Source organism: Formica exsecta, unplaced genomic scaffold (assembly GCF_003651465.1).
Source record: "Formica exsecta isolate Colony F162 unplaced genomic scaffold, ASM365146v1 scaffold72, whole genome shotgun sequence".
NCBI classification, from domain to species: Eukaryota; Metazoa; Arthropoda; class Insecta; order Hymenoptera; family Formicidae; genus Formica; species Formica exsecta.
Window position 1 is genome coordinate 7,134,748 of NW_021853485.1, and position 14,823 is coordinate 7,149,570.

General features: G+C 39.6%; 1 protein-coding gene across 2 annotated transcripts in view; it reads right to left on the reverse strand.

The window, feature by feature from the left end:
* Nucleotides 1–14,823, reverse strand: part of LOC115243615 (T-box transcription factor TBX20-like) — a 57,478-nt gene that overhangs the window by 15,325 nt on the left and 27,330 nt on the right. For both annotated transcript variants that reach the window (XM_029820748.1, XM_029820747.1), the window contains exons 3-5: nucleotides 13,928–14,201; nucleotides 3,020–3,187; nucleotides 2,581–2,657 (exon numbers count right to left, since the gene is read on the reverse strand). In XM_029820748.1, coding sequence (XP_029676608.1) covers nucleotides 2,581–2,657; nucleotides 3,020–3,187; nucleotides 13,928–14,201 — 519 coding nt within the window. The remainder of the gene's footprint in view (nucleotides 1–2,580; nucleotides 2,658–3,019; nucleotides 3,188–13,927; nucleotides 14,202–14,823) is intronic.

A 14,823-nucleotide genomic window follows, 5' to 3' on the forward strand; every position in this document is an offset into this window, starting at 1 on the left:
TTCTTGAAAATTAATAACTGAGAGAATTAAGATTTTATATATGGATACATTTTTTTCATTCGATATTATTCTATTTAAATCATCGGTGTTATCTGAAATATATTGTGCATGTTCCCCGAAGAATTAAGTTGTGGGTCTTAGGTGTTAATAAATTACATCTTTCTTCATCTCTTTTACCTTCTTCATCCTTCCTTTCTCAATTGCTCTCATTTTTTTTTTTTTTGTTCTTCTCGCTTTAGCGCGGCCGATCGCCGAGAGACCATCGGCGTACCTGTCGTGAGACACCTGCTCCGCGAGAAAGGCGAAATGCAATTAAATTGTTTATCCGATCGTAATGAGACGGTAATCGTGACACTTAAATGTGTCGTTAAGTACCGCGGTTAGCGCTATCATAACCCGGGCCTGTATTCGACGAATTTCGAGTTGCGGATTTTTCGGAGTCCGCATGAATAAAAGATATAAAAGATAAAAAAGAACAACAGAAGAACACGCGTGGCTTTAATTGTGCGAGTTACGAGCGGCGATGTTCTGAAATATGAGCCTAATTAATCGCGAAACGTACCTCGAGGGCGAGACAGAGGTACACTTATTCGCGACCGGGAGTTTTCGTGAAAGTGGCATCCACGCTGGCCCAGCTGCGATCACGTGCAAATTGGAAGAGGCGTGACGAGAGTCCTGCCTCGTTTAACGCGCGCCCGTGTTCCTTTAATATATTTCTGAGGATCGGTGGGCGGTGCGAGAGCACCAGACGGTTTTTCGTAAAATATGGTACCGAATCTCCAAGACCCCCGCGCGACCGCAGTTGCTATCCCCCTTCCCCTTCCCTTCTCCCAGAGGGCGAGCTAATCAATTTTTAAGCGTAAAGCTGCGGCTGGAAGTCGAACATAAAACTCTCGATCTTGATATGGTGGCGTATATTTATAACAGTATGAGATGTGTTTTATCTTTGTATACTTGTCGAGTTGTTACGTAAAATTAATCGAGTATATATGCTTATTTTATTTTTATATTATTATATTTTATTATAAGGTTTAATATTCTCTTACATTTTTATATACCTCTATAAATCACTTGATATAAAATTTTTAGGATTTTCACTGTTTCAAACGTTTACAATTTATTATTTTGTAACTATGAATCGGCAATTTAAATGCCTCCAAGTTAATTATATTCTCCAAATGCTATAAATAGGTTTCTACATCTGTTTAATGATTCTAACAATAAGATTCAAAAGTCCAGATACTCTGCTGAATTATACCGACAAATGAGATACCAGGTGGAAAAAAAATGTACTATATTATGCAAAAAAGCTCGATGACGAGAGACAAGCAAAGATAATCGATTAATCATAGCCACCGGTTAATATCATGTGATGTCGGCATTAACGTTGATCCCGGGATGACGGCAGCGTTGAACGAAAAGGATATACTTACGTATATATATATATACATAAATATATTTTTCTGTCACGCGTGTATCCGCTTCAGCCATAAACGCGGAGAGAAGAGAAAGAGAGACGATGCATGACCAGAGCAGGTGCATCGTCATTCATGCAGATAGATGATCGAGGATAACTCGAAATCAGCCGCGTGCGCGCGTCCATCTTGGCGTCGAATGAACGCTCGATCTCGAACATTCGGCGTTTAACGTTATTGTAAATCTCCGCCCCGAACGAGAGAGATCTAAACGATAATTCAGTCGGCGCGATTAAGGTGCCGACGTTCTAATGATATGTAATGACCGCCCGTGACGTTACAATCGACAAGAGTCGCGTGTCGATAGGTCAAACTCTAGCAATGTAAAACACGAGGCGAAAAGGAACTGGAAGATCGAATATAAATCTGTCACGAAAATGTCGAAATAAAATAGTCGAAATACGCAACGTATTATATATTGATGACCGCTGTTAAAATTGCTTTTTATTATAATTATAAATAAGGACTCACTTGTATTTTTTGCTAATATTCTCTCTCTCTCTCTCTCTCTCTCTGCGTGTCGGACCTTTTTCCGTCCAATCTCGCAATTTCGTTCAGTGTTTTCGAGAGCAATTAGAGATCTGGGATATAATTCGCGCAAGAAAAAATCGAGGAAATCGTCGATCCGGATGACGTATGCGCTGACACTCTAATCGCGTTTTAATTAACCCCTTCTAGTAAGGACGTCGACGCCGTGCCGACACGGGAGTTATAGATATTTCATTCGAAAATATAGGTTTTAATTTAGCGGCCGCTCGATCAACGTCCGGGCGTTATAAATGGGCGCTATGATTGCTCGTTACACCACTATGCAGAAAAGCGTTTGCCGGGGATCGGACGGTTCGAAATACTTGTGAGTAGAGAGAGATACGAACAGCGCAGACAGATTAGCTACTAGCTGAAGATCATATTTTAATCGAGTTTTGTAAATTATTATTCGATCGGCTACCGATACGACGTCGAATAATTACGAGTGTCGAAGTCGGAAACGCTTATAATCCAATCTCCTTTCAGGGGAAATGATTCATATTTAGACATATCCTAGAAAATATTGCTGTCGTGTTTCTTAAAAAAAAAAAATCGAATATTGAGAATCTTCGCATACCTTTCGAAGTCGGTGAGTCTCGACGAATCCCTAAAACCCTTGGCGAACGGATTACTATCGATCTTCAGTCTCGTTATCTGCAAATGATTTAATCAAAAACATGTTATTCTTTATATATATAACACATTCTTCTCAAATTCTTTCAATAATACAATCGCGATTCTCTCCGCGCGAAAAAGAAGTTAAATTAAAATAAAACTCGCTCTAACATCATTTTGTGCTAAAATTTATATAATTCAAAAATGAAAAGATGTTCCTCCATTCAAACGCGACGAACTGAAAAATCTCCCTTTCGAGAGAAAATGAAAAATTCAAAGTTTCAAGACTGATTCTCGATCTTGAGGATATTACGGTCTCAATCCCGCTAAATTCTCGCCAATTCGCTTGTTCTCTTGCCGAGTTAACGTTATACATAAATCGATTATTATTCCGCACTCACCAGCTGATTCTGATACGCCGTGACGGCGGTGAAAATGGCCTCCGGGAAGATAAACGTCTTGTGCTCCTCCTTCTGCAGGTCGGTGATGTGCAGGCTGCTGTCGTCGGTGTGTCGACAGCGGACCAAGTGTATCCTCGGCTGATACCTGTGCATCGAGTTGAGCACGATCTGCAACAATGAGATCCGTCGCTCGATTATTCGTTCCGCGACTCGGAAATTAAGCGCGAAAAAGTGATTCCGCTTCCCCTAATGAATTCCGTACGCATATAGTCGCGCGCGCGAGATCACGATACGCCCAATAATAATAAAGTACGATTATCGTCGCGATCGGCGACGATGTTTCGCACGAAACGCGCGCCTTAAGTCGCCGATTATCGCAAGTTATCGCGCGATTATTTAGCGTATGTGTGTCTCTGTATCTAATTGCGAGTTAACATATTTCCTTTCCGAGATTGGGTACTGGCTCGCAGTTATCGCAGGCAGGTTATTAACGAAAAGTATCTCACTCCTACTTTATTCGCTTAACTTTTATGTTTTTACGAATGGCCCCACAATGGTCCATATAGTGTAATCTCTCTCGAGTAGATTTGAGAGATAATAAATACAGAGGCCAAAGAAACTTATACTATAACGATATAATAATCGCTATCGAATTTTAAGGCGATCTTACCTTTGACAAAAATTTGTTTCAAATCGAATTCTGATAATATAATACAAGAAAGATTCGCTTAAAATTAAACGAAGGGAATCCAATTTGTCATCGTGAAATTTAATTCGAAACTCCTCAATTTTTAGTATTGAAAAATAGATTTCAGAGAGATTCGAAACATTTGCGACAGAAGCGGGATCGGGGTCTCGTCTCATGTTGCACAGGTTTTTCTAAAATAAAATGTATAGAGATACTCTGTATCGCTCGGAAGTCGCGTAGATGGGCGGGTTAAAGTTTCAAACGGGAATCCCACTTCTCTGCGGAGAGGAGCACTCTGTGTCGCAGGTAGATACTGCAGATAGCGCGCGGCGCGGCGACCGGGGGCAAAGTCCCGCGGTATCGATTTCCTGTCCGAAACAATGTGCCGCGACGAAACAAATTCCCCGCGACGGTATCATCATGTAACGCGCGAGCAGCCGCGCGCGCATCCCGGTGCTGGCTCCCGCATTCCCTCAACCTCGCCGTTTCAGGCAATCTGCGCGACAAGACGTACGGGGGTGATCAAGATCGGAGGATAGAACGCGGTCCGGATTAGAATTAATTCCGTAAGAGAGAGAGAGAGAGAGAGAGAGGGAGTAATCGAGCATTGATGATAAAACGCAATACTCACGTCTCATTACGTCTCACGTAGAATATTAAAATTAGATTATAAAGAATAAATATCTCTATAATGTGTATTAAAAAATCAGAAAAAAATAGGAGATGGTATTTCTTATGCACTTATGCATACATGAAGCAGATGTATACACGATGGACCGTCAGAGATGATAGGGACCGGACTGCTAATTACTGAAATCAAGCAGAACGATCGGACGAGGACGAGCTCGTTAGCATACGTCGGGAATTATCCTAGAACGAGATGCGTGGAGTTTCGCGGAGAAAGCGAGAGAGAAATAAGGAGAATGTGACGCGGTAGCTGGACTTATACATTATCGCTAATATGAAATATAGAGGCGGCTGCGCGGCGCCGCAACTGTTGAGACTTAACGGCTGCAGGTGGCCCGAGGAGGAGAGTCTTTGGGCATTTCGGGGGCCCTTCTCGCCAGACCTGACTTTTTTAAGTCCCGTTCCCGCGACCCGGCTTCGATATCCCCGCTACAAGCATACGGTCGTATACGAATGTTTATACGATTGACTGCGAGCGTGCATATCCACACACATACACCTACACTCGCATGCACACACGTACAAATATACATCCGTGACACACGGCCGTCTGATAAATTAGTCGTGCATACATCCGATTGGGGATAACTTATTCCGATGAGCGGTCGATCTGAAAATTCGATTATCTTGATTTTCCGACAACACGCGTGCGAACAACCCGACGACTTTTCATCCGAAAAAATCGCTATGTCAACGATCGATGAAAAATTAAAAAATGTTGATTTTATTTGCGATTGTGATTTCCTGTAGTCAACGAATTATTCTAAAAAGAAAAATAACCGATTTACACACACTTACAATTTTATAATCTACGATCGATTATTAAATTTTATCATGTTTTTATTATAATACACGTTATGCCTTCGATATATTAGAAATAATAAGAAATACTCTATATATAGAATTAATAAAAAATATTATATATATATATATAATAAGAAATATAAAGTGAGCTCTTCCTTATAATTAAACAGTAATTTTAACAGCGGTCAATTCCCATGCGGGCACACATTTTATTCCGGCGAATTGTATTCAAGAAGTTTACGGCATATTGTAGATTACGATCGTAAGGATACGTATGTGTCTCGTCGATGGGACATGTCTTCGCGATCATCTACGCTCGAGATACAAATGCATAAATAGCCACGATTACATTGAACTGGCATCGAACACGGGAGATGATTTACGATGCGCAACCGACCCACACAGCTGGATAAAAGTGTCTTTCCACCGATTAAAGTTAATTTTCCCATAAAGTAGTGAGGAACACACCTGGAGCATATATAACGATAATTATGCTATATTTTAAAGTACTTTACGAGCCAAAGGAGAGAATTTCGTTCCCGCAAAGAGTCGCTTGAGCATCGAGGATATAGCAATAGAATATAACAAGATATTAAAAAAATTAGATCTCAATAATAAAAATATGTAAAAAAGTGCGCGCGCACTTTTTATGTTTAAAAAAATTCAAAGATAATCTATAAATTCTAAAAGATTATTATTAAAAAATTAAAAAATTCAAGAATATACATAAGATATTTAGTATTAAGAAATAAAAAAGATGTAACGATTTATATGAATTTTGGATATCAACTAAATATAATATAATATAATATAATATAATATAAAAAATTCCATGCATCAAGAAGAAATATTTCACGAGGAGAGCTCCATCTGCTTTTTCGTATAACGGATTTTACATAAAAACGTTTCCAGAAAAAAAATCTCGCTTTTTACGTGCATTGTACGACGCAAACACCTTTTTCCGTTCAACCGATTAGAGTCCATTTGTAATAATTAGCCGCAAAAGATTATCGAGAAACCGATCCGCTCTCGGAACGTGATTTGCATGTGGCGATTTATCAAACATTGCGTCATCCAAGTAATACATGTTGATAGCGACATTACGCGCACGATATATTGGTATTTTTCTCTCCACGCTCGGTAGATAGCAATCATAGCGGAATGCCAAGTCCAATGTTAATCCGAGTCTCAATTAATATCAACGTGTTTCTACTGTAGATATGGTAGATAGTGAAATTGCGACTCTTGTCACGAAAGCCGAAATTTAAATATCCCTGCGAGTGAAAAGGAAGAGATCACTCGCAGCGGGGATTCGATGATTAAAAAAACTATAAATACCGAGATCTCCAGTAAAAATCAAGGATACGAGAGATCCGAAGGTTTGACAAATCAAGATTTTGACGATTCGAATCCAAAAACCCAAATAATCTAAACATGTATAAATTTATAGAAGCATTGACTGGAAATTCTAGAAGCGTGAAACTTGATGTCAGAAATTCGAAAATGATTCTACGATTGCGATTACATATTTAATTATAATCCGGATTATCATAAAAAATGCAAAGCGCCGAAAAGTGCTGCGGCAGGTGGAGACGAAAGTTTCCGATCATTTTTTGTACGGAATAAATGAGGAACGAAATCCCACAAATGCGCGTTTTACATTTAGCCGCTGAAATCTCTTCCAAGAGTGCTCACTTTGTCGGAAATTTTGCATTAATATCACAATCGATGCGTGCAAATCGCCCAACCGCGGATACCTCGGTAGAGAAAAATAAACCCGTGCCCTTCGGTTACCTTTCTCTCTCTCTCTCTCTTTCTCTCTCTCTCTCTCTCTCTCTCTCTCTGTCGCGAGCTATCAAACCAGTTTCAAAAATACAGCCGGCAATCTCGCGGCCGAAAAACAAATGTCACATCGCGATGTTTGGAGGAATATGCACACACATACATGTGAACATACAGAATATTCGCAAAAGCGAGTTCAGTTATGTCAGAAATCTTTTATTTTTCTATTTCTTCTCTTTCTCTCTCTTCCTCTCTTTCTCGCGTTTTCTCGCCCTCTCCCTCATCCTTCTCCGAGCGCGACGAGCATCCGGAGCAGACCACGGATTATCCGGATCTACGCAGGTATTCACAATGTGAGCGTATATAATTACGCAAAGGCCGCGAATTATAGGCGTATTAATTAAACGACCCAGGGGCGTAATTGAGCGAGGCTTGAGAGGTGTCCGGTGCCACTTCATTGATTATAACGGGCGTTAAATTCGCGCGGTTTTGCAAATCGCAATCTATCGCGCGTTTCAGAATTCTCCATCGCGACAATTTTCTCCTCTTTGTCGTATGTACAACAATATACAGCGATACAAATACTTTTTTTTTATTTAAACCAAACATTAATTATAAAAATACCGCGCAAAGAAACATTTTCTATTTGTCTGTACATGTCGATTTTGAAAAAAAAAAAAGATACATTTTAATTAAAGATTATATAATCGGAGAGAGATTAACGGAAGAAACTCTCGTCAATTTCCGGATACTATCAGATAAACGATGACAAGAAGAAAAAAAAACGGACGAATAATGCGGGTGAGAATAGAAGCCTGAGAGAAACGACGTGTATCGTTCGCGAATATCGTTCGCATTGCAAGGCGCTTGGATGGAATAATATTTCCGGCGAATTAAGATCCGAATTTAATTCCACTACCGCGAGCGCGCGCGGGGAACTGGCTTCCAGCGAAGATGCCGAGAAGTCGTTTCCAAGGTAGCAGCTTTATGGCGAGACGAGGCGATCGCGTTCCCGGGATCCCGGGGTGTTCCTATTCGTTCTCCGCTGCATATGCGGGACAACCCGCCGCAACCTGTCAAGACTACAATCCGCGCTGCTCTCTGTTGCTATACAATGCATGCGTGTATGTGTCGCGCGTATATATGTAGGCATGCACCGTGTATAAACCCGCGTACGAGTAGCGAGACACACATGTTAGGACGCGCGATATGCATTCATATAACTTTTCGTTTAATTTATCAACCCCGTCGTTCGCTAAGGAATTCTCCCTCCCGCGGGAAGCCGAGAGATACGAAACCTAATACTTCGCCTTAAACGAGAGGACATATTCGCTTCGTGAGATCGTGAGAACGCTTTCCTTGGGCTAGAATAGCAGCGAGGTCGATCACGTTTTCCCTTGAATAGGTCGGGCAAGTCAGTTGCGTTTCTGCTATATATTTTTTTCGTTACTATATTATAATAATGATTAGATTACATCACAGTCCTGTAACTCAGAAAAAAGAAATAAATGTCTCACTAACAAGTTATACGTTGATATTGAACATTTTACATCAGAGATAATAAAATCGGAATAAATTAATTCTCCACTATATAATAAGTAACTACATTTATCATTCCGTAAATAAATACAGTCAATTATAAAGTCATAAATTATTCGATATATTGATCAACACATTTGCTATTTACCAATCTGTAAGAGACTAAACATATAGACGTTGCAAACTTGTCAAATATATAAGTCCGCATAAATTTCGAGATTTTCAAATCTGATTTGTAATCTCCTAACATTAATATAAAATCTTAAAGTCGCGGTGTCATAAATATTTTAAACCTGATATATCCTAATATATCCGAAATTCATTGATTCATCGAATCGTCATTACCGAGTCAACTTGGCCATTCTCTGCAGCAGCCGACTATCCAAATATATATAATATGATAAGTACACATCGTTGATACTTATTTATTGGCTGTTATTTATGTACTGCGGATTTTAATATGCGCGTATCATGCTCGCTCTCCACAGCTGGATCGTAAAAATTCCGCTGCACGGAAATGACTTTCTCTCCGTGGCCAAACTTACGTACTGCGAAAGGGAGCGTGAAAAAAAAAAAAAGACGGGGAAAAGAAGGGAAAAAAGAAGACAAAGGCAGGGAGATATAAACCAATGCGAATGTGTGCGTGTGTCGAGAAACGAGTATAGGACAATCGTGCTGATACTTTTTCCCACCTGTCGATCAGCGTTGCACCGCGTGCACTTTATCCGCGTGTTTACCAAGCAACCAGTAATTATGGCAAATCCTTCTCGTCCACGATATTTCAAGGAAATTAACTTTACATCTCTGCCGCGGTAACTTTTTTTTCCCGCACTCGAAGAAGTACCGTTCACTTCAAAGTTAAACAGTTATTATCGATAAAACTTCCAACGCCTTTCGCGTGTAATGAATAAAATTTATATATCTTATTAATAGTATTTTCTTTTTTAAAATCTTTAAACATGCATATGATGCTTGACATAGCGCTTTATCGCAATGTTGGTGCAAACATCGGGAAGATCAGAATGCATCACTTTTCAGATTTTTTCTTTTGATACTAAAAAAGAAATTCTAATAAATATGCTTTAAATTTTGTTTCTTAATATAAGTTTTTATTAAAATATAGATTTTAATTAAGTGATAATTAAAAAATATATTTATACAATATATATATTATAGAAATTATAAAATATATTTATTTCTCTTTGTATGTGTGTGTAAAGAGGAATGCATTCTGATCTTTATTTATTTTTCCCGTTTTAAAACGCGTGCGTGTAACATTACCATCGCGCGCGTAATCGAGGAGCAACGATGTCCGGAGGCAGAGAATTAATATTCATATACCTATAGGGTATACAAAAACACGTGTCAAATTCACAGTTGTATACAAATACATTTCTAGATGAAAGAATAAATGATAGTAAGATAAATAGTAGCGGTAACTCTAGTAGAGTAAACGATAGAAAGTTGAAATAACCAGTGGGGTAATAAAAATATATTTCATAAGCGGACTTTATATGCGGGCTCGCCGATTACGAATTCCGACGAGGAGAAAAAGATCGGAAGGAACGCTCGGCGCGAGAACTCGCGCGCAGGTGGAGATGGCCGCTTTTGGACCACCGTGTAGTAGCCGGAGTCGCAGGCGGGGGTCTTATAATATCGCGTCATACGAAACGATGAAATAGTGGCCGTAGCGAAGGAATGTTCCCTACCACTCGAGTCGTCGAGTTAAGTTGACTGGCATTGCGTGGTTCGCCCGGCTCGACCGACCGCTTTCAACCGGTGTGTCTGTTCGCGCGCGTTTCTCGCCAGTGTTTCTCTCTGCTCGTGTACAGGGTGTTTGGCAATTGCCGGTATAGCCGGAAAGGAATAAGAGTTCCTCGTCACGAAACTCGAGTCGATCCCCCAGGAGCAATCTTTTTCTCCTTCCTTCTTTTTTTTCTCTCTCATCGAAACCGACTTATGAATTATTTCCGATCGCAGTTTAACGCAAATCAACCGTGACGGGGAATCAAAGGTTTTTTTTTTTTAAAAGGGGGAGATTTTGTTACGAGAGAAGGACCAGAGTTCAAACATTTTGAAGAACGTCGGTTGTCGGAAGTGATGCTCGTCGGTTTCTTAACGCTCGGATCTACTTGTTATTTTATGCTTATTAACAGTTTATATTTGCGTATCCACCTACTCGATGTATAGAGAATTCATGCACTGACACATGTATTAAAAACACTTTTACAAGGGGTATCAATGGGCGAATATTGTAATAAACATCACGATACTGACAGCAATATTGCCATTAAAGATAATGCATGTGTAAAGCATTAAGATGAGATTGCAATATCCAGGCGAAAAATGTTAATATCATTGACTAGAAATATTCGACTATTTTTAATAATTCAAACGTCTTCCAACACTTTCGACGAATAATATATGTTTCAAAAGTTTTCAGATTTTCATAAAATGTCCTTTCTAAATGTATTATTAATTTCTTTCACAGCGCAAGAAGTAACGCAAATACCGACTATCTCATAATAAGGATATAATTTTATAAACATTATGCGTGCGTCAAAGAATTATAAAGCTGTGACAGAGAAGATCTGTCGAGAATGTTAAAACTTTTTTACATTTCTACGTATATATTCATGAAAAGCACACTAGACTAGATGTTTCATAAAACTTTTGCAAAGTTAATAGAAGAACACGCAGTATCAAATACACATGAGTAGAAGTGCTCTCGCTAACACTTATTCCGCGATAATACTGAAGTACCGCGATCGCAACGATTACCATTCATCCAAGTCAATCGGCGTAAAGGGAGATAAACGAAAACATTTACAACGATGAGACGGGAACTCGCCCATCACGATTATCATTTCTACGATTTATCCTCCTCTCGGATAAAGCCCCGAAAAGTATTCACGCATGCGTGCGCGCGTTTACACGCGTTCTTTCGTCGTCGTCGCCGCCGAGGTGAAGCAGGAAGAGCGAGTCGTCTTGAGAGAGAAAGAAAGAGAGAAAGAGATTCAAAAGGTGCTCGACGGGGCCCAGGCGTAGGCTACCCGTAATCATCATGACAAAAGCTCGGGGCAAACATCCGTTCAATTTATTAGCTTATAGGCAACGCCGTCTTCTCGTACTACCTACTATACGCCACCTACGACACCGGTTACGGACCGCCTATAATGTCCGCAATATTATGGGCATGTTCCTAAGCTAGCAGCCCCCTTCCTCTCCCTCTCCTTCTTTCCGATGGGCCCCGCTCCACCCTTCCGAGATGTTCATTCTCCCCAATAGAGTCCCAATTTTTACGGTCGCGAGAAGCCCGTGATATTTTCTGGGCCCCGGGGGTGGGAGATCATTGCATTCGAGGATTAAACCCCCTTGATGCTATATACGCACATAGCATTCGGTGGTACAGTTGGATAAATAGAATAATATATCTCATCGAAGAAGGAAAAAGAAAATTCCTTTTCCTAATAAAATTAAAATATTAAAGTAATTGTCGAGTTGTAAGCGATTAAAAAAGAAAGTGATTCTGACGAATTATTATTATGGCCATCAATTGTGTATGCAACTATCAAAGCGCGTATATTGATACCCTGTATTTTTAAAATTTTATAAAATTAACTATCCCTTGAATAACATTTTGTGTCATTTCAATAGCATTATTCGTATCAAATATCGCAAGTTTTAAATCTCTTCATTGTTTCCGAGAAAATCGATATGCTCTGTAGTTTAGTTAAAATAATTTTTTAATTGATTCTTATTCATACTTTGCCATATGGGCCGCGCGTGAAACACGTGCTTCCAATTAAGGAATAAAAGAGATATTTTCCGAGACCGAGGATTAACTTTTATCGAGCGTTTACAACGGGATGTCAGAGATAGCGCGGAATATTAAGTTTCGCACGGTTTACTGCCAATCTCGCGATAAAGGTGAAACTCGCGTCGTAAATTCGCGCATTCATTCTGCGCGATTTTGACTTCTCACGTTAATAAGCAGGAAGATACATCATTAAAATTAATTATAAGGATAAAATTTTTTTCTCAAGCATTGCCATCACTTTCGCGTCGCGAAGGGGACAAGTTTTCGCGAACCCGGCGAGAGACCGGTTTATCATCGATCGGCCAGCAACGACGGCGACGACGACGACAATGGCGTGAACGGAAAATTACGTTCCTGGCAACATGAACGCCCACGATTAACAACTCGCGCCGATGATAACCAGGCCCACGCTTTCACCCTGATGGGGTGATGTCCCGTCGCATTCGTTTTACGAGGCCATTTTCGGCGCGCGCGATCGCTCGAGGACTCGTCAACGATCACGCGAGCGAGAACGAGAAAGCCGAGGGAATTGATATGAGGGCGTGAAAAACGACAATGCGAGCATCGCCAACGTCGTTGGCGCTAGTCATTCGTTAAACTGACCCGTGATATCGCTTATTCAGTGGTTGAATTTACGGAGACGGCAGTTTTCTCTTTCGAAACTTTTTACATAAGCAAACTTTTATTTTTTAATAATGTTCTGATATATGAAACTTATACCCAAGAGATATTTAAAATTGAATTTATCAAGAAATACTAACTTTATTAAGAAATATTGTGAAAAAGTGGCATTTAATAATTTCTCTAAGCAGATATCGAATCCGGAATCTCCCTGCGTTTCTTAAACCAGAAAAATTTCTTTAAAATCCGAATATAATCACCGAGAGAATTATATCCATCTAGGGATCATATCTTCGGGGCATAATCGAACGCGAAGGGAAGAGGGTTCTCTTGCGCCACGTAATAGCGGTAGCATGTCCAACGGGCTCGACATTTCGCGTCCGGCGGCTATTGTGCGCTAAACTCCGAAATAAAGGGGGAGATACGCCGCGCGGACCAGGAATTACGCATCCGCTGAAAGGCAGGCGCAAATTACAGAACGGCGTAATGACCGGGGTGCATGGAGCGCCTTATCGTCGACAATTTCTGCGTACGCGGGCCGCCCGAGGAGGAAAATCCTGCGCGCGCGAAATTATCCTCTAGCTAGAACGGAGATTTTATATGGAGATCGCGCGCTGGTCGACTCACACGCTTCTCTCGCGACGCGTGAACGTTTAACGGTTTTAATGCCGAATTAAACTCTCTAATTACGTGAGCGCGATAAAGATTTGAAAGTTAGTTATTAAATAGTTATAATAATCGTAGAATAAGATAATAATTATTTCTTTTTAATACGAGAGCGATTACATCGTCTGCGGTAATCTGTTACTTGTAAATGAAACTTAAAATCTTGGCAAAAATGAATATAAAAATTCTAATATTTTGTTCGCAATTAATTTTCATCCAATTAATGCCCTCAAAAAGATATATGTATTAATACTATATAAATTCTGCATACACCGCAGGAGAGATGTGACGGTTCTCTTACCTGACCATGTTTGTCCATGTCGTTATTGGTCAGCTTCACCTTCTCGAAGGAGACGATCTGCTTCAGCAACTGGTCGCCGGTGAAGGGGGAATCGGGATGAACGTAAAGTCGCGCGGGCGCCGGCGGGTCCGCTTTGCCAGCCTCTAGCCAGCAACTACGATGATAGGCGTATCGATACCTTTTATTGTCGACCGGCACAATATCCATCAACACTGCGTAACGACCTTCAGATTTAAGTCCGCTGAAGACTACCCGGCACGTTGGAAACATTCGTCTGCGAAAAGATGCGAATAATGAATATATTAATATATACAATTAAAATAGACAAACAATATAATCATGAATTAATTAAGTATCTAAATAATTGAGAAATTATACATCCGAAAAGTTACATTTTCGAAAGAGATAGAAACTTTTATAACTAATTATTATATCTAGTTTGTCCAAAAAGACAAAAAAACGTAATCTTGAATTATTAAAAATAAAATTTAAACGTAATTGCAATGACTTAATTATACATATTATTTTGTCAAACAATTGCAATTGTAATCGCATTATAAAAATGATATATAAAAATGAGTTTCGATTTTTCTCGCAACGATGTGAATGTAACCTCTTCCAGTAAATATAAAATGACATAACAAAATAAAGGTAAATGTTTGTACTTCCTGGCCTATATACTCCACGATCGTTACAATCGCAAACGATAGAATTTGTTAATTATAAAACAACATCTACAAGAATATTCTCTCAGCAACGTAAACATTTTAATATGCATATAATTCCTTGTTGATAATGAAAACGTGTGTATTTCAATTTTTAGAGATGCACGTATTACTATATATTACACACTGTAAATTAAACGTACATATTTTTGTTATTGCAATTTCAGAGTA